This window comes from Poecilia formosa, unplaced genomic scaffold (assembly GCF_000485575.1).
Source record: "Poecilia formosa unplaced genomic scaffold, Poecilia_formosa-5.1.2 Scaffold4, whole genome shotgun sequence".
NCBI classification, from domain to species: domain Eukaryota; kingdom Metazoa; phylum Chordata; class Actinopteri; order Cyprinodontiformes; family Poeciliidae; genus Poecilia; species Poecilia formosa.
Window position 1 is genome coordinate 2,743,533 of NW_006799943.1, and position 25,871 is coordinate 2,769,403.

General features: G+C 41.2%; 1 protein-coding gene across 4 annotated transcripts in view; it reads right to left on the minus strand.

Moving 5' to 3' along the window:
• Positions 1-352: 352 nt before the first annotated feature.
• Positions 353-25,871, minus strand: part of mrtfab (myocardin related transcription factor Ab) — a 51,736-nt gene continuing 26,217 nt past the window's right edge. For 3 of the 4 annotated variants that reach the window (XM_016675442.1, XM_016675455.1, XM_016675446.1), the window contains 17 exons: positions 20,299-20,364; positions 15,981-16,036; positions 15,615-15,690; positions 15,010-15,171; positions 12,641-12,804; positions 12,429-12,560; positions 11,626-11,694; positions 9,769-9,953; positions 9,287-9,458; positions 7,591-7,995; positions 6,505-7,452; positions 5,454-5,657; positions 5,283-5,375; positions 4,215-4,355; positions 3,970-4,065; positions 2,544-2,604; positions 353-1,818 (listed from right to left, as the gene is read on the minus strand). In XM_016675442.1, the coding sequence (XP_016530928.1) occupies positions 1,241-1,818; positions 2,544-2,604; positions 3,970-4,065; positions 4,215-4,355; positions 5,283-5,375; positions 5,454-5,657; positions 6,505-7,452; positions 7,591-7,995; positions 9,287-9,458; positions 9,769-9,953; positions 11,626-11,694; positions 12,429-12,560; positions 12,641-12,804; positions 15,010-15,171; positions 15,615-15,690; positions 15,981-16,036; positions 20,299-20,364 (3,608 nt within the window). In that variant the 3' untranslated portion in view covers positions 353-1,240. The remainder of the gene's footprint in view (positions 1,819-2,543; positions 2,605-3,969; positions 4,066-4,214; positions 4,356-5,282; positions 5,376-5,453; positions 5,658-6,504; positions 7,453-7,590; positions 7,996-9,286; positions 9,459-9,768; positions 9,954-11,625; positions 11,695-12,428; positions 12,561-12,640; positions 12,805-15,009; positions 15,172-15,614; positions 15,691-15,980; positions 16,037-20,298; positions 20,365-25,871) is intronic. The other variant, XM_007559990.2, reaches the window with a different exon arrangement.

Below are 25,871 nucleotides of genomic sequence, written 5' to 3' on the forward strand. Positions count from 1 at the left end.
TTCTCAAATGAACTTAATATTTATAGAGAAATGCTGAGAAGCTTTGTCAGTATTTAATTAAAGCTTCTTAGTCTCACAGACAGTGTTTGGATTCAAGATACCGTAGATTATTATTACTAGCTTAAAATACATTTTCCTTCCTTTAGTTTGGAAAAAAATATCCAATTTCAGGTAGTTGTATTCAGTAAGTTCTTAGTTTTGGCGCCCTCTTGTGGCTGAAGTTAAATAAAGTTTAGTTTTTTGGGGGGGTTTTCAGAAACCCTTATACAGACAATTTACTAAATAATTATGTCATGGAAAAGAACTCAAGCAAACATATTTGTGTTTTTATTTTATGTTTATTTTTTTTCCAAAAGTTTTTTTCTTTATAAAATGACAAGGACCGAGTGTTTTAGAAGCCCCCCTCACTATGTTCCCTCAAAGCCGGCTCACTCGGCTCTAAAGCAACCACCAAAGAAAAATAGTCTTATGAACAATTGATATAATATACACCCCATATACAGCAATACATAGTGGTCTACCATAATGTTACCAAAAATACACAGCCTCCACTGAGGCTTCAGTTCAAATGGTTGCCACTGATATGGTTCAATTCAACAGCAACCGACAACCAGTGATGATTGTTTCTTTGACTAGTGTGGGGGGGGGATCAAGTTGCCATGTTGGGGAGACGAGGCCAGCCACAGCTGCCTTTTGCTTTAAGTCCTACCAGCTGATCAGAAACACACTGGACTGGCCGCTGATCTGTCCATCCCGTTAAACCAATCAGATTCAGCATAAGTGCAAAGTTTAAGGAGGCACTGACACACTCTGCCGCCTTAAGAGGCGCGGTAAACGTTCCTCATCTTCGATCCTGATCTGTCCTGCTTCCGATGGGTTCATTTGAACCGGGTTACAATCAAGGTCCAGACACAGGAAGTCTTTTTTTGTTTTGTTTTTTTAAGCCTGGCTCTAACCAGTCAGCTGCTCAAAATTCCCACAGAATTTAAATTCAGAAAAAGTTCACTCCCCCTCGCTTCCTTTCTATGAATTCAACTTCTATGTTAGTTGCATATTTCATCTCAGCTCACATTCAGTAACAGCCAGCAACAAACCGTATGCGTTTGTGTGTGTTTGTGTGTGCGTGCTTTTGCATGTGCCAGTGGCGGAGACCGCGTATAGAGATGTGTGCGTGACATAAAGACGGAGCCTGTACACAGTGTGGGCGGCGGCGGCGTGGCGCCCCCGCCTGGACGGGCGGCTACAGACACGACTCCCAGTGCAGCTGCAGGTCCGTGCTGTCCAGGAAGTCGGCCGAGAAGACGCTGGGTGGCGTGTGCGGCGCCAGCGGCGTCAGACTCGTTCCCCCGTCTCTGTCGCACGCCGCCCCGCCCCCCCTAGAACCCCCGTTCTCTGCACCACCACCACCCCCGTTGCCCATGGAGATGTCCAGCCAGTCCATGCTATCGAGGGTGGGGTCGCCAAAGTCAAGCCCCGCAGAGTGGTGGGAGAAGCTCAAGTCGGACGTGTCCATGGGGGACGGGGGGTGGTCCAGGATGCTGGGCGTGCTCAGCATCTGGCTGTGCAGGTCGTCGATCAGCGTCAGCCCACCACCGTCGGGCTCCATGCCCAGCAGCGGTGCCCCAGTGGTGCTCTCCAGGAAGTCCTCCAGGCGCCCGCCGCCGCTGCCGGGCTCTCCTGCACGCAGCTGAGAGGAGAGGGTGTCTGTGGGGGTGGGTGGGGACAGGTGGAGGGGGGATGCGGGGACAGAGGGGGACGGCGGGTCGGAGTGGAGGGGTGCGAGGGAAGGGTCCGGGTTGGCCTTGAAGCCTGGGATTTCTGAAGGAAGACAGAGAGAAAGATAATCACCATGAGTGTCCTCTCAGGTTCAGCAGAGAGTTTTCCCTCTTTCTGCAGGTGTAGAAGCAGACTTCTAGGGTGGGGTTGTATTCTCTGTATGCTTCTTCCGCTTCCCTACTCTCATCTCTTTCTTTCCATTTCCTACCTTTTCCCCAGCTTTCTCCTTTTCTCAGCCTCCAAGTTCATTGAATTTGAAATAAACTAGGGGCTTTCAAAATTATTGCGTTAGTCCTGCTTTAATTCACATTCTTTTGACCCCGTTCAATTTCTTAATGCACAGGTTTCTTCTGTACTTTCACGACGTCGTCTGATGTTTGAACAGTATTTTCTTCTCTGCTTCAGCTGTTTCTCTATGGGGCTAATTTCCCATTTCTTAAAACAGTTTTTTTTCTTAAAACAGATGCACTCTCGACTTTTCTATGTGGCGCTCAGAGGACAAGAAGTACCCCAAAATTATTTTACTGTTGTAGACAAAACAATGTAGCAAAGCATCATTTTACATGTAGCTATTCATGACTGAAGCAACAGTAACTACTATGAACAAATAAAATGTTCTACATGTTACATCCTATTTTAATCAATTGACATTATTAAGGTATTATAGAAGTCATTAACACCTTGACACTTGGACAATAATTCTGAGTGCCACACTGCCGGACGGGACATGTAAAAGAACAAAAACAACAAAAGACCCAGACAGTTACCTCCACTCTTGAGCAGGATGTCGAACAGATCGTCCATCTGCTGGCTGTTCACACCGTTCTCCTGCAAACAAACGTAAAGCCGTTAAACAGCTACAGAAAAACAAAATACCGCAGCTAAAGGTTTGGACCTTCATGGGAAGTGGAGTTTGGAATTAGTTAAACAATAACAGTGCCTTGCAAAAGTGTTCATATTCTTTGAAAGTCTTAATCTTTTGTCACATTAAGCCACAAATTTGACTGTATCTTTCTGAGATTCTGTGTGAAAGAAAAACACAAAGGAAACAAAATGGTTTTCAAACCTCTTTACCAATATGAATGTGAAAGATGTGGCACACATTGTATTCAGCCCCCTTAGCAAATACTTCAATACTGTTCATATTCGTAAAACTCCTAAAATAGTAATACAATTCGCCTTATATGAGCCTTGGAGTTTTATGTAAAGCATAATACATAGATCTTATTATTTCAATGTGAAACACTCATGCAGCCCTCCTGCAAGGTATTTACTCTATGGTGTTAAATACAAATACACACCACACTTATCAGATTTTTATTTTGAAAAGTTTTTAGCTATTTGCTATGAAATCTCGCATAAAACCAGAGAATATGAAAATGCTTAAGGAGTATGAATATGTTTGCAAGGCGCTGCAACTGTAAGGGTTGCAGTTAGAAGGCTAGCCAGACTGAAACTATTTTTTTTAAACCCAATTGTTAATTGAAACACCACATGCATGCTGCATGACTCCGCTGGTGCACACATGGTCGTAGGAACCAGATTAAGAGTTTTAGCTGAAGAGCTCGCCCATCTGACACCAGTTCATCAGCAATGGACAAATATTAATAAATACATAAAAACAGCTTTGAGAGTATTTGCATGACATAACTGATCACTTCCAGCCTTCAGTGCAATGGATGTCACCTAAAAATAAGAATGAAAAACTCATATTTCTATCAAACATATTAAAACAGAGTAACACGATTTTTAAGTTTTGTTATTCTGTATCATTTTGCAGAATCTTTAAACGTTTCAAAAGGGAAAATACGTGTTTTTATTCTGCTTCCTTGGTCCCGAGTTGCTAAAAGCTTCATGCAAACTGAGAAGAATAAAATTCAACAATAAACACAGTTCTGCTTTTCTCATGACCGCTAACACTTGTCCAGTGATAGACTTTTTTTTTTTCTTCCTGCAGATATTTAATATTTAAAACAACCAGAGCAACTGAGGGAACAAGACAAAGAAAGCAGAAGTAAATCTGTCAAACAAAGAGGAAAAAGTGAAAACAAGCAACAGATGAGCTGTAGGTTGGTATTATTTGTGCATCCAGAGGCGGATGTCAACTCACACAACACCAAAATGCAGATGGAGATGAAAAAACATTGATAAGTGCAAAACGGATGGAAAGAAAAGACATGCTGAGGGACATACTTTAGAGCGCTGAGGAGGGAGGGAGGCGTTTTGTTTGGGGGAGGGAGGGGTGAACAGTGTGTGCCGGTCGTAAGGCAGACACACCTCCTCTTTCCGCTGGGAGCAGAGCGATGAAGAGACGAGAGGAAACAAGGGGAAAAAAAACTTTACACAGAGAGAAGAGAGCCACCAAGAGACAGAGCCTGCATGCTGACGGGGTCTCTGCTGCAAAGGGAGGGCGGGGGGCCGAGGCGGGGGAGCGTTACCTTCAGGGAGGACATCAGGTTACTTTGGCTTTCGGTGTCGGGCATGTCGTCGAAGAACGGCTGCAGGCTGGGCGGGGCCGTGTGGGACAGGCTCGGCTGGGGCGACCCATTGGTGTCTAAGTGCAAGGCTGCCTTCTGTCCCTGAGGGGGCGCAGCAGAGAGTTAGCATAACACTGAGGAGAAGTGCATCATTTCCATGGCTGCGCAATTAACTGATTAGTCAGATAAAAAAAAAAAAAGGCAAATTCTGCAGATTCTTTTTCATCTAATCACTTAAGATAATTTTATCCCATATTAGAAATACATTAAAAATACAAATAAATTTTTTAGGTAAGAAAATAAACATTTTACTGCCCAAATTTGCTGTAGTATAGCATTCCTTTAGTGAACGATTGATTATTTGTAGCAAAGGAAGCTATCATCAACATATGAAAAACATGTTTGACATGTTTTTCAATGTGATGTTTATCTGACTATTTTAATAGTATTTTAGAATTAAATAGATAGCAATAGGCGCTTAATAGGTTTTTTTTTTTTTTTTTTTACAGAATTTGTACCATGCATAATTAAAACTATGCCACTTCAGGAGTTTTGGGAAAAACATAAGTAATTTTTTTTTTCCATCTTGGATCCAAAATATATACTTTTTTTTGTAAAGGGTATGATGTTCTATCAGCAACTGGACTTTTTAAATAGTCTGTATGCTGTAGTTAACGATTAATCAATTAACTAAATTAGTTGAGGGTTGTTTCAATCATCAGTTCAGCCCTAATATATATGAATATATAAAAAATAAAACTCCAATCATACAGAGTGCAAACATACAGTTTGTGTGGATTTAATCTGTATCATTTATCAGTTTCAATTGTTACAATTAGTAACGAAAACTTTTGACATTTAAATTTTTGCAGCACAACTGAATTTTAACTGCACCAGCACTGACACCTAGTGGATAGATTATAGCACTGCATAACTAGCAGATGGTCCCTTGTTTTATTTTTTACATCTCTTGTCGGATACTAAAACAACAGAAATCATATCTCCTATAAACAGAGGTGTTCATTTGACCTTTTTGTCCGGTTGGCCCACAGGCTCAGCTACTGGCTGCTGTTTTGATTGGCTGTCGGTGCTGGGGAGTTTACTTGGACTGGACTGTAGTCTCTGTGAAGTGACAGACAGATGAGAGCTTAGTCGTTTCATGAAGAAGATGCTGCAGCTCGCTCTGTGGCGCCCCTTTACCTGCAGGGTGATGCGTCCATTGATTTTGGCCAATGAGGACACGCCGTTCTGCCTGTCTCTGGCGTGACCGGTCAGAGCGATCAGGTAATGGTTGCCGTTGCTGTCGGTGACCAGCGTGGGCATGCCGTTGGCCTTGAGGTCCAATGCGATGGCTTGGGTTTGGAGCGGAGTGCCGTTCTGCTGGTTGATGATGACTGGAGTCACCTTGAAAAGAAAAAGATGAAAACAAAAAAAAATGTTTACCTGATATTTATTGACTCCAACCTAGTGATGGAATTTATTGTATCCTTAGTGTAAATAAGGATTTTGATTTATAGTCAATTCTATAAATTTCAATTAACAAAATAAATATAAAACAAAACCGACAGTTTCAAGGGAAATGTTATTTTTAACATTTTCTCCACTGTTTCATAAGAGCACGAATAGATACGAGTAATATCAAAAATATGATTGAAGGTCGTTACTGTGTGCAGCTTATGAAACAAGTCACACTTAACGTAAATGACGTTCCTAAGAAGCATATTTTAAATGGGAAAGTTTTTCAAATGTTCATGGTGACAGCCATAAAGTTACCTAAAAAGAAAAATTAGGGCCGGAAAATAAATCAATAACAATATTATATTGTCATAGACGTGTGATCAATATCAGTAGACGATGCGTCTGATAGAATGGCTTTACCAGCTCAACTTATCACAGTCAGCTAAGAATTAACTAACTCTCACTCACTATGGTTACCTAGCAACAGCAGCAGTCTCTGGTTCTACCATCGTGCCTCATAACTGCTTAAAAATACAAAACAATGAGATGGAGTGAAAACTCCATGAAACAGGAAAAGTCACTCTACCAGTCTGGCAATGTTTCAGATATTTAAAACATTGATAAATATCGATGTTGACCAATATGAAACACCTATTCACTGACGTGTTTTTCTGCCATATCATCCAATCCTAAAAGCATTAAATAGTCACAATAATATCACCTAATATTGGAATGAAAGTCATCCCAGTAAAAGTCCATATCACCCCCCCTACTCAAACCACACCTGTCTCACCTGCTGGGCGCTCATTGCGGCCGTCTGCTGTTTGTGCTGCAGCCGCTGCTGCAGCCGCTGCTGCTTCCTCTGGCTCACTGCCGCCTTCTGGTTCTGGATCTGCACCTGAACCTGCTTCAGCTGCACCTGACTCTTCTGGACAGGGTTCTTCTGCTGAGCTGGGACGTCTACTTGTGTTTGCTTGACCTGGTTCTGCTGGGCCAGCTTCTGCTGGGCCTGGAGCTGCTTCTGCTGGGTCTGCTGGATGATGAGCTGCTGCAGCTGCTGCTGATGGAGCAGCAGGGCCTCTTTCTTCTGCTGCTGCTGCTGCTTGTGTCGGTTGGCCTTCCCCTCTGAGTCTTTCTGCAGCTTGGCCTGCTGCTGCCGCTTCTGCTGCTCAGCCTGCTGCAGCTGCAGCCGGTGGATCTGCTGTAGCCTCAGCAGCGTCTCCTGGGAGCACTGCATTGGCTGGGCCAGCCTCTTGTCCTGTGCCTCCTCTGTCACTCCCTCCATCCCTTTCTCAGGCTCCGCCTCCTCCTTCACGACCAGAGCGGCGCCGTTTTGGAGCGCCGGCGGCTGAGCAGATGAAGCTTTTATTAGAGTGTGGAGTTTCACCTCTGTGGGTGTTCTGCTCTTCTCGCTTCCCTCCTTCTTCACCACCACCGCCCCGGCGGCCATCTTGCCCTGCTCCAGCTGGGACCTCAGGGTCTCTACCAGCCTCTGCTTCTGCCGCAGCATCCTGGTTAGCTCCTCGATCTGCTTGTCCTTCTCCTGCAGCATCTGGTCCTTGTCCAGAGACAATGTTTCCATGGCTCCCGCAGCCAGGGGCTCTTTGGCCGATGACTTGGATACGCTGCAGGAGCTCTGGATCTCCTCCTTGATGACGGAGTAAGATTGTGGGAGTGACGCCATGTTTGATGGGTGCTGAGGAGAGGGGTGGAGCGTGAGCTGGGTGAGGGGAGAGGTCACCTAAAGGATGGAAGAAAGAAAAAACTGTTAGTAAAGGACAAACAAACTGATGCTGATTTTCAGACCTCTGCAGAGGTCACATTTGCCTGCGTGAATGTAGTCTAATAGTCTAACGCTGACAAACAGTCCAAGCCTCACCATTTCCCCAAACATGTCCCCATTGCAGCTCGTCTCATCGGGACTCAAGCCGGCCAATGAGCGTTCTGAGGGCGTGGGCGACACCGGAGGGCTGGAGCTGGTGCTGCCGAACCGCATGACCCGCCCCGGGACAGCCTGGGCCAGCGAGGACAAAGCCAGCTTAAAGCAGGCGCCGTCCGCCGGCTGGTGGTCGAAGGTGGGGGTTGTGTTTGAAGCCGATGTGGTGGTGTTGGTGGCGGCGGCAGAGGCAGAGGCCTGCTGGACCGACTGCGCCGCGGCGCTCTTCAAAGCCGCCGTGGTGTTGCCGCTTTGCTCTTGGTAATTGCGGAGCCTCTCGATGAGATCGTTCTTGGTTCCAGAAACGGTCAAGCCGCGCAATTTCAGTTCTTGTTTCAACTCGGCGACCTGGAAGAAGAGGAACAATGAGGAATATCTCACCGCATGCAGCTGAACATTGAACATGTGAAGAGAATCGTCTGGGATTAAACTTGTAGAAATGTCATTCAAAAGTTGACGAGCTAACCACTGACTTACATCACTGAATTGGATATCATACAACTTATCTTGCAACATACATGCGCATACATGCTATGCATTGAGTCACAAATGTTGGTGGTCAGAAAAATGTTAGAGTAACGCAAAGAGTCAGAAAAAGGGACGCAATGTTGTGATATTGTCTATACTATGACTAATGATAAAGAATTCAAGGATATCACATTTCACATTAAGTTTTAACAAAAAAAAATAATTAATTGAGAAAGTGGGTAGTAGGTCAACTATGGTAGCTTGACTTTGACAACATGAAAGTGTACATGTGTTGAGCAATTTGGTGTGTTAGTGTAACACTAAAATAAGACGACCCACACTCCAGATCATCAGTAGAGCAGATGCTCAATTGAGTTAATCAACCACCACTGTGTTCAGATGGCCGCTGATTAATACAAAATAAACATCAAGTCTCAAAACAAAAAACTGTAACAGACAGAAGGTTCTGTTTTTTTAATGTATTGTTTTGTGTGGGAAATGTTTGCCTGTTTAGAGATGTTGTAATTACTGCACTTTTGGATAGCGAGAGCTGTTGTCAGTCAGTTTCCACGGCAACAGGTCTGTGTGTGGAGTAAAGCCGACTAAGCGAGACAAACAGTAGTTTTGAACTGCTGTCATTTCTAAAAGTTCAATACATGCAAACTGCATCATTTGTTCATAGAACATTGTGATATTCAAACAGTCATCAAAATATTTCATAAAGTCTAGGAGTATATCTTTCAATTTTAGCAAATTATGACTCCTACTTCAGCAATTACATCAAATTAATGTCCAATATAAAAGAAATTTGTTTAGTTCTCTCTTGCATCTTGACAAAACCGACAGAAACGAAACTGCTTATAGATTTATATCTAGGGAGAAAATGTATTTAACATTTTAAAACTTTGGCAATTTTCTCAGCTTTAACTGAAGCCATATTTTAGAGCACAAAGACGAGAAACAAGCATTTTTGTGGCAGACTCCTGCTCAACCCGCACTGGAACAGTCTGGTTTCATGGACATGACTCTATGAATAGCAATGGTGCCTTCAGGTGTCCATCACTAGCTCTAGTGGCCAATAGCCGCTGTCCAATCCAGTTCTATAGTTCAACAAAAGCTTAGTTGTTAGAGATAAATAAGCTTCACCACAGAGTAAAGGTGCTGAATTTACTTTGAATTCATCCAGGTTGGCTGGAAGTGTGGTGGGTTTGGTTCCCGCCGCTGCAGCCTGGCTCTGACGGGCAGCTGTGGTCTGAGCTGAGGGGGCCGTGGTCGTGGTGGTGAGAGTCGTGCGGGAGGGGGAGGGGCCTGAGCTGGAGGAGGGAGGCTGATCAGCTTGTGGCCTGTGTGGTGAAAGAAAACGGCACAAAGTTTCAAACATCTCTCCTCACAGAGGCGCCCATCAATGCAAATAAAACCCAGATAAAGCAGCTGCTAACAGCGCAGTCCAACACTACAATCAAAAACTTCAGCTTCCCCCGTCTGCGTCTGCACCACAGGCAAATGTTTACCGACACGCAACATCGAAGGATCGTTTTTAGCTCGCACTTCTGCTTTTAATGACACACTTTGTGAACTTGCTCTAAAATGAGCTAACCACAGCAGAGGGGAGGACACCCATCAGTCACACACAAAGCTATGCCGGACGCTCACTTAGGAGGGGCGGGCAGGATGGTGTGGTAGTTGTAGTGCTGCTGCTGCTGACTGAGAATCTGCAGCTGCAGGAAGAGCTGCTGCTGCTGGAGCAGCTTGGCGTAGGACGAGTCCATCTGAGGCGGGCGCTCCTTGTCGGCCTTCTGGTCCGGAGGGATGTACTGGTGGTACTTCAGCTTCTTCACCTGTGGGGCGGAGGACGGGACATGAGCAACTTTCGCCATGAGAGACTCCGTCAAAGCTCGGAGGCTTTCCTTACCAAACTATTACGCAACGTGACACATTCAAGTTTGTAGACCAACAAACTTGAATGTGTTTTATTGGAAGTTTATGTGATCGATCAACACAAAGTTGAATGGCTATCAATGCTTTTTATTTTTAAAAGAGAATAAATAAATACAGCAAAACCGTCAGAAGCGGCGATTAATCTGATTAATCGTGAGGACAAATTATTCAAATAATTGTCAACTAATTTAGTAATTGATTAATTGTTAAATGGAGTATACAGACTCAAAAAAGGCAAAATACTGAAGGAACATCATATTAGGAGTAGTAATTAAGCCAAAATTGTAAAACAAAAACACATTTAGCAGTAAGTTCTACCCAGAGCTACTCAAGTGGTATAACTCTAGCTTCCCCAGATTCAAATTATGCAAAAAATAATTTAAAAATTTTCCATTAAGCACTTTTTGCTATCGAATTATTAACTGGTTAATATAGAAAATAACCAACAGAACAATAAACTGTATTGATGCCAAGACAAGCAGAAAGGGCCGAGCTTTTCACATGTTGATGATTCAAGTATCTTTTCACTACACGTGCATCTTTCACTACAAATGATCAAGTGTTCACTAAATGAAAACTGTCATTTTATTTTAGGTTATATACCGTTTTTCTTATTTAAAAAAAGGAATTTTATTATTAATTTGTTTGCACCTTTTAATGCATTTGTGTGTCAGGAGGGTCGCTTTTACAAGATGTCAAAAGTGTAATAAAATGTACAAAATAAACATATAAAATATATTGGTAAATAGCGGTTATCAGCTAGAAGAGCCAAATTAATATCAGATATCAGCCCAGATTTTCATATTGGTACGTTCCTACTTAAGCAAAATGTTTCCAGGTTCTTGGATTTTTGTAGTTTAGATCTGAATAGAAACTGAAGATTAAATTAGACTAAACATATACTTAGTTTGGATGTATTTAATGTGCAAGAAATTTTCAGTATTCAACTTGCTGATCAGAGTAAGTTATGGGGACATTGGCTGATGTCGGCTGATTGATGCGTTTCTACTGGAGTCAAAGATTTGCAAAACACTTTATTTCTACAAGAATATACAATCATGCATTATGTTACTCCTGTGATACACATAAAACCCCAAGTAAGTGAATGCAGTTTGTGACCATGATGTCACAAACACAGATCTGGTAAAACACAGACAGATGTCCGACTGTGTCAGTGTTGAGTTCACTGTGGTAGAACAAAAAAAACAAAAAAAAATGGTATTCGTTCCTCTTTTGATGCAGAGTTCTCTGAAAAAGAATAATTAAGGTCATGCTAAAATGTCAACGTTACCGAGAAAAGCCTTTCTATATATTTAAAGGAACAGACACCAAAAATATCAGAAGTCCTTCCCATTTTGATGTTTCTCACAGTTTTGAGGAATAATTTTAATAAAACAGAAACTGAAATTAGGCCAAAAAATGAATAAATAAAAAAATCTTTTAAAGCTGAACACAAAAAACAAAAAAAACGGCAAAATAAATAACTAGACAATTGGTCACTTTCTCAATTTTCATCAGATTTCCAAACATTAAAATCACAATTGAATGAAGAATAAAAAAGTCCTTCCTGACCTTAGGTTTGTTGTCCTTTGGTTTCTTTGATCTCTGTGGGGGGCGGTCTGAACTCATCTTAGCCTGGGACTGCGGGCAAAAATGGGATTTGGGGATGGAGGGAAGTCAACAAATTAAAAACTGAGGAAAGGCGAACCGGTAACACCAGCTCTAATAACAGAGATCACTTCAGAAATGATCAAATCTGAGGCAAGTTTGACACCAAATGCTTTAAGGGGTTGTATTATGGTTTTTCCAGGTGGATAATGCCATTTTACAGCACAATCAAGGAACTGTTACCATCAGTTATAAAAATGTTAAACGTATATAAATTTGACTTCATACTTTATCGGCTTGAAATTGGGCCTGTCTCTTTAAAAACTATTGCTTTTTCTGAAACTCTGCCTTCAGGAAGTCATCACAACATGGCTCCTCTTTAACCCTTTAACAACGTTTTTACCAGTGTTGCTCTGATAAGTAGCTCATATAATGAGCTCAGCAGGTGTGCAGTTCCACCAGGTGTTTGCTAATCGCTGCTGGCTAGTCTGAAGGAGCAGAATGGGCGAGTCACAGATGAGTGCTGCTCTGTGAGATAAAAAGCTTGAAAAATGTAGCTGCGAGGGGAGGAGCCATGTCTAGAAGGCAGGGCTAGGTCCACCCAGACATTTTGCACAGCTCCCACGGAGATGAAAGAATTTCTCAAACATGAATGGAAAACATCAAGGCAAAACTCCATGAATGTTTTTGATGAGGGAATAACGTTATAACATGATGATGTAAAAAAGTCTGCCTTACATTACACTGTCCCTTTAAATGTTGCGTACCTTGAGGTGTCCAGAAGACAGGCGAGAGCTCAGCGCCAACCCATTTGTTATTTTTGGCAGTGGCGGGGAGTCCGACAAACTGACCAGAGGTGGAGGAGGCGGAGGAGGTGGAGGAGGGGGCTGTGTGAGAAACTGAAGACGTGGCTGTGGTTAACGGCGCGGAATCTCTCCCGTGATTTGCTTCATTCGGCTGGGAGGATGAGCTGTAATACCTGCGTGGGGGACATGTCCCCATTCTGGGCCAGCACGTGGGATGGGGACAGCTGCGTGACGGCGCTCAGCGGAGAGTCGTGATTGGCTAACTGGTCAGGTGACAGAGCGTCGCTGCTGTCTTCGTCTAGAGAGGAGCTCTCCCCTCCGGCTCCCTTCGGGGAATCTGCAACGGAACAAGAGACGGATTCTTCAGGTTGCCGTAACAACAGCTGGACCTTCGTCTTCCTCAAACAAAATCCGAAAAATGTCGCAATGAAGTGACTTTAGAGAAGTTGGACAACATGTTGTGCTCTGTGGCTGCTCTGTCGCAACGTGGCTGTGGTAATGCTTCAGCCAGAAGTGAGCGCTTTGTTTTTAACGCTGCAGCTTCCAGCAGGAGGATGAATCCTCCCGTGTTTCTATATCCAGCAGGGAGGGAAACCCTGGTCGTTCTTATTGCTTCTCTGACGTGAAGACAGAGTTTGTGGTGCAACAGCTCAGGAAGTCCTTGGTACACTGGCAGCAGCAGCCACTACAGGGTTAAAAATGCTCAGCACGAATACTCCTTCACCTTCTGGTGTCCAGAATGTGACACCATCTTCCTGGATCAGAAGGTTGGTCAAATCTCATGAATTTACAATAATAATAATAATAATAGTGGTTTAAGATTTGTGAACATAATTTTGTCACATTCTAATCACAAACGGTGTATTTTTGTGGGCTTTATGTAGAGATGCACCGATCAGATATCAGCATTTGTATCGTCTCCGATATTGAAAAAAATTCTAGATCGGGTATCTGTGACGATGTTCTAACAGGGGAGATGTATTCCATCTAATTCTATACTTTGTGCTCTGAGCGACATCCTGCTTTTATTATTTTACGTTACATTTAGAATTCCTAATAGCACTTTCCAAATCATTTAAGAAAATATTTCCTGCACAAAGTCAACTTGTTTTCGTTTCAGTTTATTTACTTTGCATTGGCTGATTGCACTGACTGAACAAATTAAAGTTGTTTTTACGTTTGACCAAGCTCAGATATTGCTATTGGAAATTTAAAAAAGTTTATCAGTGCATTCCTAATTTTATGTGCCAGAACAACAAAAGGAAAACGATATTTAGGATTTTCTGAACGCTCTACTTTGCAAAAAAAGCTGAAGCTCAGTGCGATTAGATACGGAACCTCTCTCAACAACACTTCTCATGCCTGGCCACAAATACACGACTGAATATAGGGGCATCCATGCAACATGGTGTGAACGATTTTATTTACCAATCAGTGGACATCTAAAGGAAACTTCAGAAAAGTAACTAAGTAGTTTTGAATCCATTTTGCGTAATCTGGTTCTTTGGAAGGTCGTGTATCAAATAACTACTAAAACAATGGATGTTTTAGAAGCTTTTCCATTGAATAAATTGCATCGAACTTCTAAAAGTAGCAGTTACATTCTTAGGAATGTAACTTTTTTCTTGTCATTAAGGTGGAATTTTTTTTTTTTTTTGCACTGCAAAACCACAAAACTCTACCAAGAATTTCTGGTGTAGTTTCTAGTAAGACAAAACTAACCTACAAGTAACTTTTCAGCAAGATATAGGAGCTTGTTCAAGGATAATAGTTTATTGATATTTATGAATAAGTGGTAGTTCCACTGGCAGATTGTTTCAGATGGGAAAAAGCTCCTATTCTGTTGAAAAGTTACTTGTAAGTTAGTTTTGTCTTATTTTCAGTAAACTAAAAAATTTGCAATAGAAAGTAGACCAAAAATATTCTGTAAGATGTAATAGTTATATCAACATCCCACAGAAGAAAATATATCCATCCTCTTTTTACAAAGGTTTTTGAGTTTGACGAGGTTTTAACATTCAAAATCTAAAAATATATTTAAAAAGAAAATTGTGGGGGGTTTTTTTAATGACAAATTTGCTATGGTAAATATCATAAATGAAAGCCGTCCGTCTTCTTTTCAAAACTTCAAGTAACTTTTACGGTGCAGAACAAGTTTTGTTCATCTGGTCTGAGGGTTGAAATGGTTCTTTGGATTGTTAAGCCTGCAGACCTCTGGTCAACTATATCCAACGCTAATGAGATCCACCAAAGCTTGGAGTTGCAAGTCTTGGTGCAGGTTTATGGCCGATAACCAACCTTTAAAAAGCCTGACTTCGTTTTCGGCCTACACCCATTTCTTCTTTTGAATATAGCAACAAACTCAGCAAGCTGGCAACAGAGGGATGACTGTTGATAACAAGTTTAACCCTGTTTATAAGGTCACCAAGTGTGAAAAAAGGTCTATGAACAGGAAATGATTAATCTGTGTACATCTGAGGTATGTAGCAAAATAAACTTTCATTTATTAAACTTAGTGTTTTCAGTGTGCGTCGGCAGTTACCCAGCAGCGAGGACTGCAGAGGGCAGCTGACAGACAGGATGTTCTTGTGGACCAGCTCAATGGGACCGGGCCGGTGAGAGATCTTGTCATTGAGGTCATCGGCCAGCCGCGCCCGCTTCAGCTTCAGCTGCTTGGCCTGCAGGGACGGCTCTGCCGACGTCTCTGTGGAGGACGCAGAAAAGAAAAATCACCAGCTGATTGGTTGTGTTCTCCAGAATGACCAAGATCCACCCAGGTGAGTGAGCTTGTGCTTCTTTCACAATGGGAAATGACAAGGAGTTTCTTTTAAAAGTCTTGCAGAAGAATTGTTAAAGAAACACTGCTAAAAGGAAGTTAGGTTTCTGAAGATTGCAGATATTGAGCAGCTAGGGGCCTGCGCCACTTCCTTTATTTGATTTCAAACTGAGTTTAAAACCAAAAGAACAAAATATACAGATGGTTGGTGCCGATAAAAGCAAAAGCAATCGACGTCATTAACCCAATTAAGACTGGATCTATTGAATCCTTTTAAGAATCGAGACATGATTCTTGCAGAGAAATGAGCAGTATTACATAAAAGCTTAAGTTGAGTTTTACACATTTTCTCATTTTTCTCGTATGCTCACCCTCCAGAATGTGCATCCTGACCAGCTCAGAGCGCTCCGGACGACTCCGGATCTTCCTCTTCAGGTAGTCCTCAGTCTGAAGACGAGCAAATAACAAATTTGCTAGGTGGTACAGGGCAAACATACAGCACAAAGCCTTTTCTTCCAGAGAAGAAAGTGCACACTTCCAACACTTTGTTTCAACCTTTACAAACCAGAAACTGTTTGTCACAACTCTACCTTAACCTCCCTGCTAAATGCTCATTGATATTACCACCAATAATCCAAACAGCCTCTAATCAATCACTTATTCTGCAGGAAAGAAAAGGAGTCATTTTGTGCATAAAGCTGCTGCCTCAGTAGAGGAAACCCACGGTGACTGCTCACCCTCGCTCGCTCCAGACTCCTCCGCTGTTCGTGAAAGGCTGCAGGGCTCTTCAGGGCTGCATGGAGAAGCAGGATGAAAAAAAAAAAAAAAAGTTAAAAAAAAAAAAACACAAAACAAAACAGCAGATAAGACGACACTCGGACTGGGATGACTGGCAGCTCTCGCTTCAACAAGCGAGAACGCACAGCGCTCTGGCTGAACAGCAAGTCAAAGCAGAAGTAGCTGCATGTAGGGAAGGTCAGAAGTGCTAATTCAAACCACAGACTAATGACATTTCAGCTGAAACCTTAAAGATGTCTGCTACAGGATCCCCACAATATGATCCTGCCACCAGCAGCAATTTGGACTGTTAGTCGGTAAATTACTAGGAGCACTTTAAGTGAAATCCTGAACTTAGATAGATTAATACCCAAAATAAGAGCTGGTTTAGCGAAACGAGATAAGAAATTAGCATATGGAGCTAACACTTCTAGCTAATGTCAGGTATTGTATTTATGTCGTTTTCACATTGAATTATCACGTCAAATTTTCTCTTCATTTAAGCCTGTCAGAATAAGCAATAAATAAATTAATCTGTATGATAAAATAAAAGCAGTGCAATAATTTTCATTCGGACAACAGTCGTTAAAGAGACGCTCCCCTTCAATGTAACATTTTAAGAATCAGCAAACAATTGACACCCAGCGTGAAGTAGTTAGCTCGCACTACCTGCCACTTTTGCCTGTCTTCCCTGTCTGAGCTGAATGGTGATTTCAAATGCAATTTTGGTTACAGAAACTTCAAAATCCACTGTAATTATTGACATTTTTGGTTATTTGTTCATTTGGAATGTTTTCTGAATTAATGCTGAATGTTCTTTAGAAGTCATTTTTTATATATATCTTTCAGTGGGGACTTGCATTAATAAGCAATTATTAATTATTATTATTATTATTATATTAGTTTAAAATGCTCTCAAAATGACAATATTATTATTTATCACAACCATTTCTGGGACAATTCATCATCCAGCAAATTTTGTTAACTTCATGGTTTAGTAGAAGCAGAAGCATAACAAAAAGAACCAAAGTGTTAGCATAAGGATATTGGGAGGGCAGTGGCAGTTATGATGTAACGTAGCAAAGATCTGATTGGCCAACAGCTGGTGAAATCCCAGCCAAGGGTGTGTGAATGAGGACAGTGTGACTAGAGGCAACTGATGACTGGGTGGGGGATCTGAGGCAATCCGGATGACAACAGCTGAAGATTAAACAAACTTGCGTACAGGTAATCAAACAACAAAAGGTCAGGAGGTCAAAACGACACAAAGATAAAGTAATCTTTATTGAAACTTTGCTAAGCAAAAGAATTTGTTCTCTCACCGACTGGACAAGCAGTTGCTTTTTATTGCGAGTATAAGTGGTAGCATCTGTTTATGCTACCAAGGTTTCATAACTATTATTATTAAAAATAATAATTTTTTAAATTCATAGTAGACATTTTCTTTGGACAGACAAAATGTTCCATGAGAATAGAAAAACATACTGGAGGGGAAAGTGGCCACAAAAAAATTAAAAAAAAATCACTGATTGGTGCATTTCAGCCAGTAATAAAAACCAGAATCAGAATCATATAGAACACTCCAAAACAGCAGCCTCCTCCTTTTGGGACAACTTGGTTAAATTGCTGAACGAGGAAAAGAAGAAGTGAAACGTTTCGGAACAGCTATTCCATGAACTAATTAGAGCTTTCACTTTCTTTCAATGCCCTCCATGTTCCTACAGACACACACAGCTCCACAGAACATCTTCTGGATGTTCAAATCCTAGAAAGATGTAATGCATCCAAGAACAGCTGATGCTGTTTGCATTGTTTAATTTCTGTTCACTTTCTAATGAACTCTTAAGCTTCACAATGACAGCGACTGGGTGGGCGTGGGTCAGCTACCAGAGTCAAGAATATTTCGACAGACTGTGGAAAGTTACTCATTCACACTAACCCCAGCTGCTAAAACCAAGGTGAAACCTTGATGCTGGTTCTCACCTTGAACTGCTTCCACCACTGCAATGATGCAATCATGCTTTTTTCATGTGAAAACATCAACAGCGATCAAGTAACACAATCTAAAAGTCTGTTTGCAATTTTTTCAACAATATCCATACATAGATATGGCAACTCATTTGAATTGTGGTCGAATTTTTACTTAATAACTAAAGGGCTCATTTGATCCAAGATACCAAACGCTTAAGGCGAAATAACAGCAACAGATACAGTAGCCACATCTACAAAAGTTGAAGAAAACTGAATTATATGACAATTCCTGTTCAGCTTTGCACCTATAGGCAGAACAACGTCTCAGTGATCTCCCTTAAAGCTATGCCCTTCTTTAAATGTTTATTTATGCAGCCACCCTGGTCATAATGTTTTGCCTATGTTTTCCTTTTCCTATAGTAATGTGGAGAATGTGGATAAACATCATCTGGTTTAGATAAAAAAAAGTTGTCAAACAAATTACGGTTAGCCTTAAAAGTGTCACAGTGGTGTTCAAAGTAGGGGTCGGCATCCAGATGGAGGTCACAAACAAACAAATTTGGGGTCAAGCTAAGCAAATAAAATTGTAATTGTTTACTGTATTTATGAGAGAAATAAACAACAAAAGACATTGCTTACAAATGCATGAGAACAATGCTGTTTTACTAAACCTGTGTAACTGAGCTACTAATAAACACATATATATTCAACCCATAGTCAGGAGTTTTTAATAACTGCCTTCAACCAGTCTCTGATTGAAGGCAGAGACTGGTTGAAATGATGTCTGTGTTAAAAAAGAAACAGAAACGTTATAAGTTGTTTCATCATCGTTTCTCTGTACCAGACCAATATCAGCTGATACTAAACCTCACATATCTGCATCAGGATAAAAGTGGATCGGTGCATCCCTAACTCCAACCACACAAAACTTGTTACTCACCAACATTGGCAACTGAAATTTTACTTTACTCCTGGAAATAAATCCTTAGGTTCATATCACGAGCTAAAACGTTTACAGAAATACTGCTTATAGTGACACTGTTGGATTGTATGGGGGTTTTCGCTTGAAACGAAAAATGAAAAAGAAAAGAAAAGTCAACATATCGGGGTTAGCATGCAGACTTGGCACAAAAAGATTTACAGTTTTTATGCAGGATGATAATCTGTGCGAAACTGATGGCCTCTGCTGGGCGGCTGTGGCTCAGAATGAGGAGAAGTCATCAGAAGATCAGTAGGGTGACTGCTTCAGACACAAATGTGTTTCAACCCCCCATCCCCCAAAGAAATCAAAATAAGCTCTGCTTAGAGTAAAGATCAAGACTAAAGAGAAGAAACAACTGAATGAAAAGAGTTCTGACTGCATCAGGGCTAAGAAGCTCTGAAATAGTCCTTTGCTCTAAAATGTGAACACGCAAGCACTTCATGCAGACATAAAAATAAAAAAGGGGTTTTTCTAGTTTACCCCTTCTTTTAATAGCTGCTTTTAAACTGTCTGGTCATGCTAAATAAAGCCATGGTAAACAGTAAATATCAACTTCTCTGTACATCTCTCCACACTGAGATCACACACAGAAGATGCAGTTAACACATTCTTGGTGTGCAACACTGACCGCTGCCTTCGACTTTAGACCTGAACTAAAACGCTTGATAAAAAAAAATTTAATAAAATGGCACTCTTTATGTCGAAACTAACAGGAAAAAAAAAAACATGAACCAACTGCCTCTTGTGTTGTGTGTAACTCATGAAACAGGAAGTGCCTGGAGAAGAAGAGGAAGCTGCCCTATTTGATAACACAAATTGGTGCAGAAAGACGCAATGTGTGCGATGTATGCGGAATGTACTTATTCATACCGATAACACAGATAGGGGCCAACATCTTCAGAAGAGAAGTGAAGAGAGGAAACTGCGATCTGACTGTTCGCAAAATGTCATTGAAGGCTGGAGGTTTGAGTTCGCAACAGCAAATAGTCGAATTAAAGACGGAATTAAATTGTAATGTAACAAAATGCTCAACAGTGCCAATATGCAGCGCATACTGATACAGGAAATAGAAAAAGCTAAACCCATGACCTCAGTTTAGGGACACGGAAACACTACCTGAGGCACATCAGGAGGTAGTAACCCCCCACCCCAAAAAAGCAGAAATTCACCAACATTTGTCTTAAGGTAACACTGATTATGCATGAGGTTTTCTAAGGAATTAAACTGCATCATCTGCATACAGTCAGATGTGAAGGAACACAATGCAAGTTCAGCGAAACAGACAAGAAAACGGTGCAGTTTAGAGATTCAAAATGTGAACTTACGTGGCATGATCCCCTGGCTGACCAGCTCCTCTCGAGTGCGCCTCTGCTGAAGTTTGAGCTGGAGGACTGCATGGATCCAGAGATGGTGAGGAGAGAGAAGAGAAGAGAAGAAGAGAATCAGTCACAACCGGCAAACGGAGGAAACCGCAGAGATGGAACTCTGAGCAAGGTCAGCAATCCATCCGTCGAAATCACTCGAATAAATGTGGTCGAACAGAGTTAAGGAGGACCTGCACTCTCCGCTAGCCAGCTCATCCTCCCAGTTCCCCCTTCTTCATTTTCTCTCTTTTTTTTTTGAAGTCAAACAGAAGGCGGGTACAAAGTGGGTGTAGACAGACTACTATGCACTTCCTGTTTCTAGGGGGTTTTCTTTTTTTTTTTTTCCTCTATCAGGAGTTTTCAGATGTGTGAAAAAAAAACTCATTATGCATCAAAGAAATGAAAAGCAACTACAACCTAAAAGATCAAAGAAAGTAGGACCGGAAAAAAAACAACCTGACATGCTGGATTGTAAGCAGACCAGTTCTGATTAACAGGTAGATGTAGCATGTGGGCTGACTGCAGCGTCATTTCAAAACAGGAAGTACTCGTTACATAACTGAGCAGCAAACAGAAGGAGCTCTGGAGAAAACAATGCTTGGCAAATGGAGCGGGACCTCGTTTAACCGTTTTGTACGCAGCGTGAAGATCATTGATAGTTCTTCAAACTGGCAATGAAAATAGATAAATTTTTTATTAGGTCAGCAACATGAAACTTGATTATGATAACATCTGATGGTGTATATAAACTGAATTTCATCCTTCACCGCGATACAGAAAAAAAAACAAAAGTGATGCCGACTGATTATAAACTAGTGACTGAAAGAAATTTGCGTGAAGCAGCGAACACACTCGTTTATTAACCAATACTGTGATGGTGAGTGTGTTAATCTTGGCACACTGTTGGGTCTATTTTGGTGACTCTTATTTTGAAGTATGAAAGGAAGTTGCTCTTTAACTACCCTGTTGTGTTGACAGAGGAACCATTGTTTTCCCCAGTGTATTATTAGCCTGTTGGGCCACCAGGCTTTACTTTCCTCCCCACCAGGCTAAGTATTTATTTATTTATTTTATTCAAATAGAGTAATACATAAAAAACTTAAATTGTTAGTTTTAACAAAAAAAAAAACAAAAAAATGTGACTTCATCTTGTTCTTGAACACATCATCGTGGATGTATCGCTATAGCCAAAATTAAAGGATCAATGCTGGTACAGTTGCACTCTGATCAAAATAAACAGGTCTTGTTTTGTGTGCATCATCTTTCCCCGCTGGTGTAATGTGTGTGTGTGCGTGTATATATATGCAGTAGGACACACTGCTGAAGACTCCCAAGCATTTGTGGTCAGCCGTTATGTCTGCTACTTTGAGGACACCCTGCACCTGTCCCTTCCCACTTATAAAGCAACGTCATTGGTTAGCTAACCAGTTAGCTGCTGCTATCACAACAATTCAGGGCTGGCGTGCAACACTGAAAGCCCTATGAATTACTGTGAGCTCTAAGGCCTCTTGATGTCATTCCTAGGCTCTTACGGTCATCACCGGATATCCCGGCGCCCCTCTTATTTTAACAAGTGTGCATGCTTTACATCCTGGGTCATTAGTCGAACACCAGAGACTCTTCCCTGGAAGCAGAAACATGCCAGTGACGTTAAAACAGATCTGGACTTGAAGATTGGGACTCACAATCTTATTCGCCTCCTTCACAGGCAAATAAAAACATAAGGGAGCTCTGACACGTCGGTGCAAACCGATGATGGCATGGTGGATACGCTGTACTTCCAGGGAAGAAGTTTATTCTGGGAAAGAGAATCCTACACTTCCCCTCTATTCTTATCTCACCATACACCCCTCCTTACAGTCAATAACTTATTTATCCTCTCCAGCTCTCTTTCGTCTTCCTATCTTTATTCCTAAAGTTTAATCAAGAGAGGGTATTTCAAGGCCAAGTCTGTTTATTCCAGAGATACTAGCTTGAAGAGGCTAATGATGAGAAGAAAGCAATAAAAACAAACCACAAGTGACTGTAACACTTCAGGTATCAACAGAGCAAAGCTGCCGAAGAGCCAAACAGATCCAGTGAGAACACTTCGTTTTCAGCTGGAGCACTAAAGACAAAACATATGACGACTGTAAAGTGTTTGTCCTCAAGTCTTAGCATAAACTCTACACGGGTATCAGAAGTTAAAAGCAAACTCTGTACTAATGGGGAATTTGCATACAGGGAAGGGCATTCCACCTTGGACTTGTTCTCGTCTTGCTACTACATCAAACTTCTACATACTTTATTTGGATTTCAGATGATAGACCAACAGTCTTTTCTTGTGTACATCTCTACCGGCTTTGCTACAGACGGAAGGTTTTGCCCGTTCTTCCTCACAAAACGGCTCAAGCTCGGTCAGATTGGATGGAGAGCATCTGTGAATGTCAAATTTCAAGTCTTGCCACAGATTCTCAGTTGGATTCAAGTCTGAACATTGACTAGGCCATTCAACCACATGAGTATACTGTGATCTAAACTATTCCATTGAAGAACTGGCTACATGATCAGAATGTTTAACATGTTTCTCCAAGGACTGCCCAGTGTTTAGCTCTAACCATGTCCAATAAACTCCCTGCTAAAGAAAAACATTCAAACAGCATTATATCATCCCCACTACATCACACACCATCCTCACCATGTTTCACAGTCATGCGTAGTGTAATTTTTCTCCTACATATAGCATTTTGCATGTAGGCAAATTGTGGATCACCTTCCATGTGGTTGATGTGTTCTTTATCTCAGCAGTGGATCTCTACAGAATGACCACAAACCTTTCAGCTGCCTCTCTGATCAATGTCCTCCTTGACTCAACTATAAGTTCATGTTAACTCCCATGTCCTGGTGCTGATATCGAACTGATACAATGTCAGCACGACTCATACGTTTTTAACTTGTTTTGTAGCATGGAATGTTAGAAAACATGGTTCTACTCAAACAGAGAGCAATAGTCAACAACAGTAGACATGAGAACGACTGACCTGTTTATTATTATCCAATGGGTCTGAGTGCAAGATACAAGCACTGCTGGATAGAAACGCTGGGCCAAATGCTGGTAATTAGATGCTTATATCGGAGATTTTAGATGCAGGCTGATGTAGTCAGATACTCATTTTTTTGGGCTGACATCAGACCAACATCTACGGTATATTGAATTGGGTCACCCTTAATGGTTCCGTTATTCCCCTTTGAATTTTGGATGACAGATAAAGCAGTCTTGTAAATTAAATTACACACAGATGAACTCTATGTCCAAGGGGTGTCCTTATTGCAGTTTTCTGGCCGATTAAGATTTTTGTCTGAAAAGCTGTTAAATTTAGCAACAAAGTTGCTGAGTTGGCAATAATGGGTTGACTATCATTACCTGGGTTGACCCGGTGGGTTGGTTTGTCTGTCAGTCCTCTCTCACAGCAGAACAGAAGGGGACAGTGGCTGATTTTCAGATGCTTGTGGAGGTAGATAAGATTGATAAGATCGGTTTCACGTGCAAGTATCGGTCGATCGACGGAGCACCCCTACTATTTATATTCTTTATATTTATATTCTTTAAAAGGCAAAACACTGGATTTTAATTAAAGAGAACTTAAGAGAGTAAAGAGAACTTAATTCAAATGTATGCCACCTTTTACAGATTTAGAAAAGAATAGAAACAAAAAACATTTATTATTTTGCTTCCCCTTTGCAGTTATGCACTACATTGAGTTGGTCTATCACATAAATGAAACACTGACCAACATATTTGACATGTATTAATGTTTGTGATGATAAAACTCATCAAAATGTAATTCTTGCTTCTTGTTTTCTCAATTGTTGACTTTGTATTTGTGTGTTTTTGATATACAGCGCTTTGAACTGCCTTGTTGCTAAAACATGCCATTCAAATAAACCTGATTGATAACGTCCCAATAAAGTTAAAGACTTTCAAAAGGTATGAATACTTTCGGGCAGAAGATGTGCTCTTTATGCTTTGTGGATATGAAGAAAGAGACCCAGTATACTCTCTCAGACTTAACCAGGTTTGAAGGCCATTTTAGTTAAATTGGGAAAAGGACAAAAAGGGCAGTGGGGATTTTTATTGGGATTCTGGGACACCGGCAACGCTCCTTCGCTGCTGTAGTCACAACAAGCTGCAGCGAAGGAGCTCAGAGGGCACGATTCACAGTCTCTAGGAGCTGCAGAGGAAACGACAGTAGACCACAGTCTGAGCGTTTTCTAAAAGAGCAACAGGATGTCACCTTTTCACTACCATGTCTCAAAATTCTAATTCTTCACACTAAAAGGAGCTTGTAGAGCTTTCTGATAGATATAACTGTACAAATAAAGTACAAAATATATTTTTGATGAAACAAACTTGGGAGAGTGATTGTGTTGCAATCACTTCAGAAAAGTCTGAGATGATTAAAGGGCCCAGAAAGGAACACTGCAAAAACACAAAATCTCACCAAATATTTTTGCTCTAGTTTCTAGCGCAAATATCTTAATATATGTGAAACAAGACAAAACTAAATTACACAGCACTTTTTGGCAAGATATAGGAGCTTGTTTTAAGTCAGTAAGTACTTAATGTTGATGAAATAGCACTAGTTCAACTGTCTTGTTATAAGATTATTTCACTTATAACAAGACATTTTCCCCATGTTATAAGTGAAACATGGGGCATTCTCTGCCAATGGAACTAATACTTTGTCATCAATACGGAAAAATTATTGATTTAAAATAAGCTCCTATATATTGCTGAAAAGTTTCTTGTAAGTTAGTTTTTCTTAATTCTATTGTACCAAGATACGATTCGAAGCTCGGCCAGTAATATTTGGCAGGATTTTGTTTTGCAGTGTTCTTTTTGTAAAGCACAGTTTCCACCCTAACAAGTAAAGTACATCTAGATTTAAGTCAATAACTCCTCAATATTGTTGAAATCTACCAGTTCCATTTGCATATTATTTCATTTAGAACATGGATTATTTCACTTGCAAAAGTGAAATAATCTGTTTTTTCATCAATATTAAGGAGTTACTGACTTAAAAACAGCTTTGATGGCTTGCTGAAAAGTTACTTGTATGTTAACTTTGTCATATTTCAAGTGTCCTAAGATATTTGTACTCGACCAAAAAAAAAAAAAAGATTTAGTGTTTTTGCAGCGAAGAGCCAACTGGGTTAATCCTGTGGCGCCGACGTCTCAGTAGATCTGATTAAAGATGCCTGAGTTTGTCACAGGCGACAGGAAAAGAGGACCGAGGAAGTGAGCAAGCATCACAATCTCAGAGATACGATTGGCTGGGTGACGTTTTGGCACCTGCACTGGAAATACTCAGCTAAAAAAGACGAGCCCGTGCATGAGCTCATCTGTTGTACGTTCTGTCGGGAGTCTACCGCACGGCTAACATTCCACACACAACACAGCAGGGCAGCTAGAGGGCAGGAGCAAGGCCAGGTTGAGGGCGCACACACACATACACACACACCTGTCAGTGGCTCCTACTGCGTCACGCTGCCGC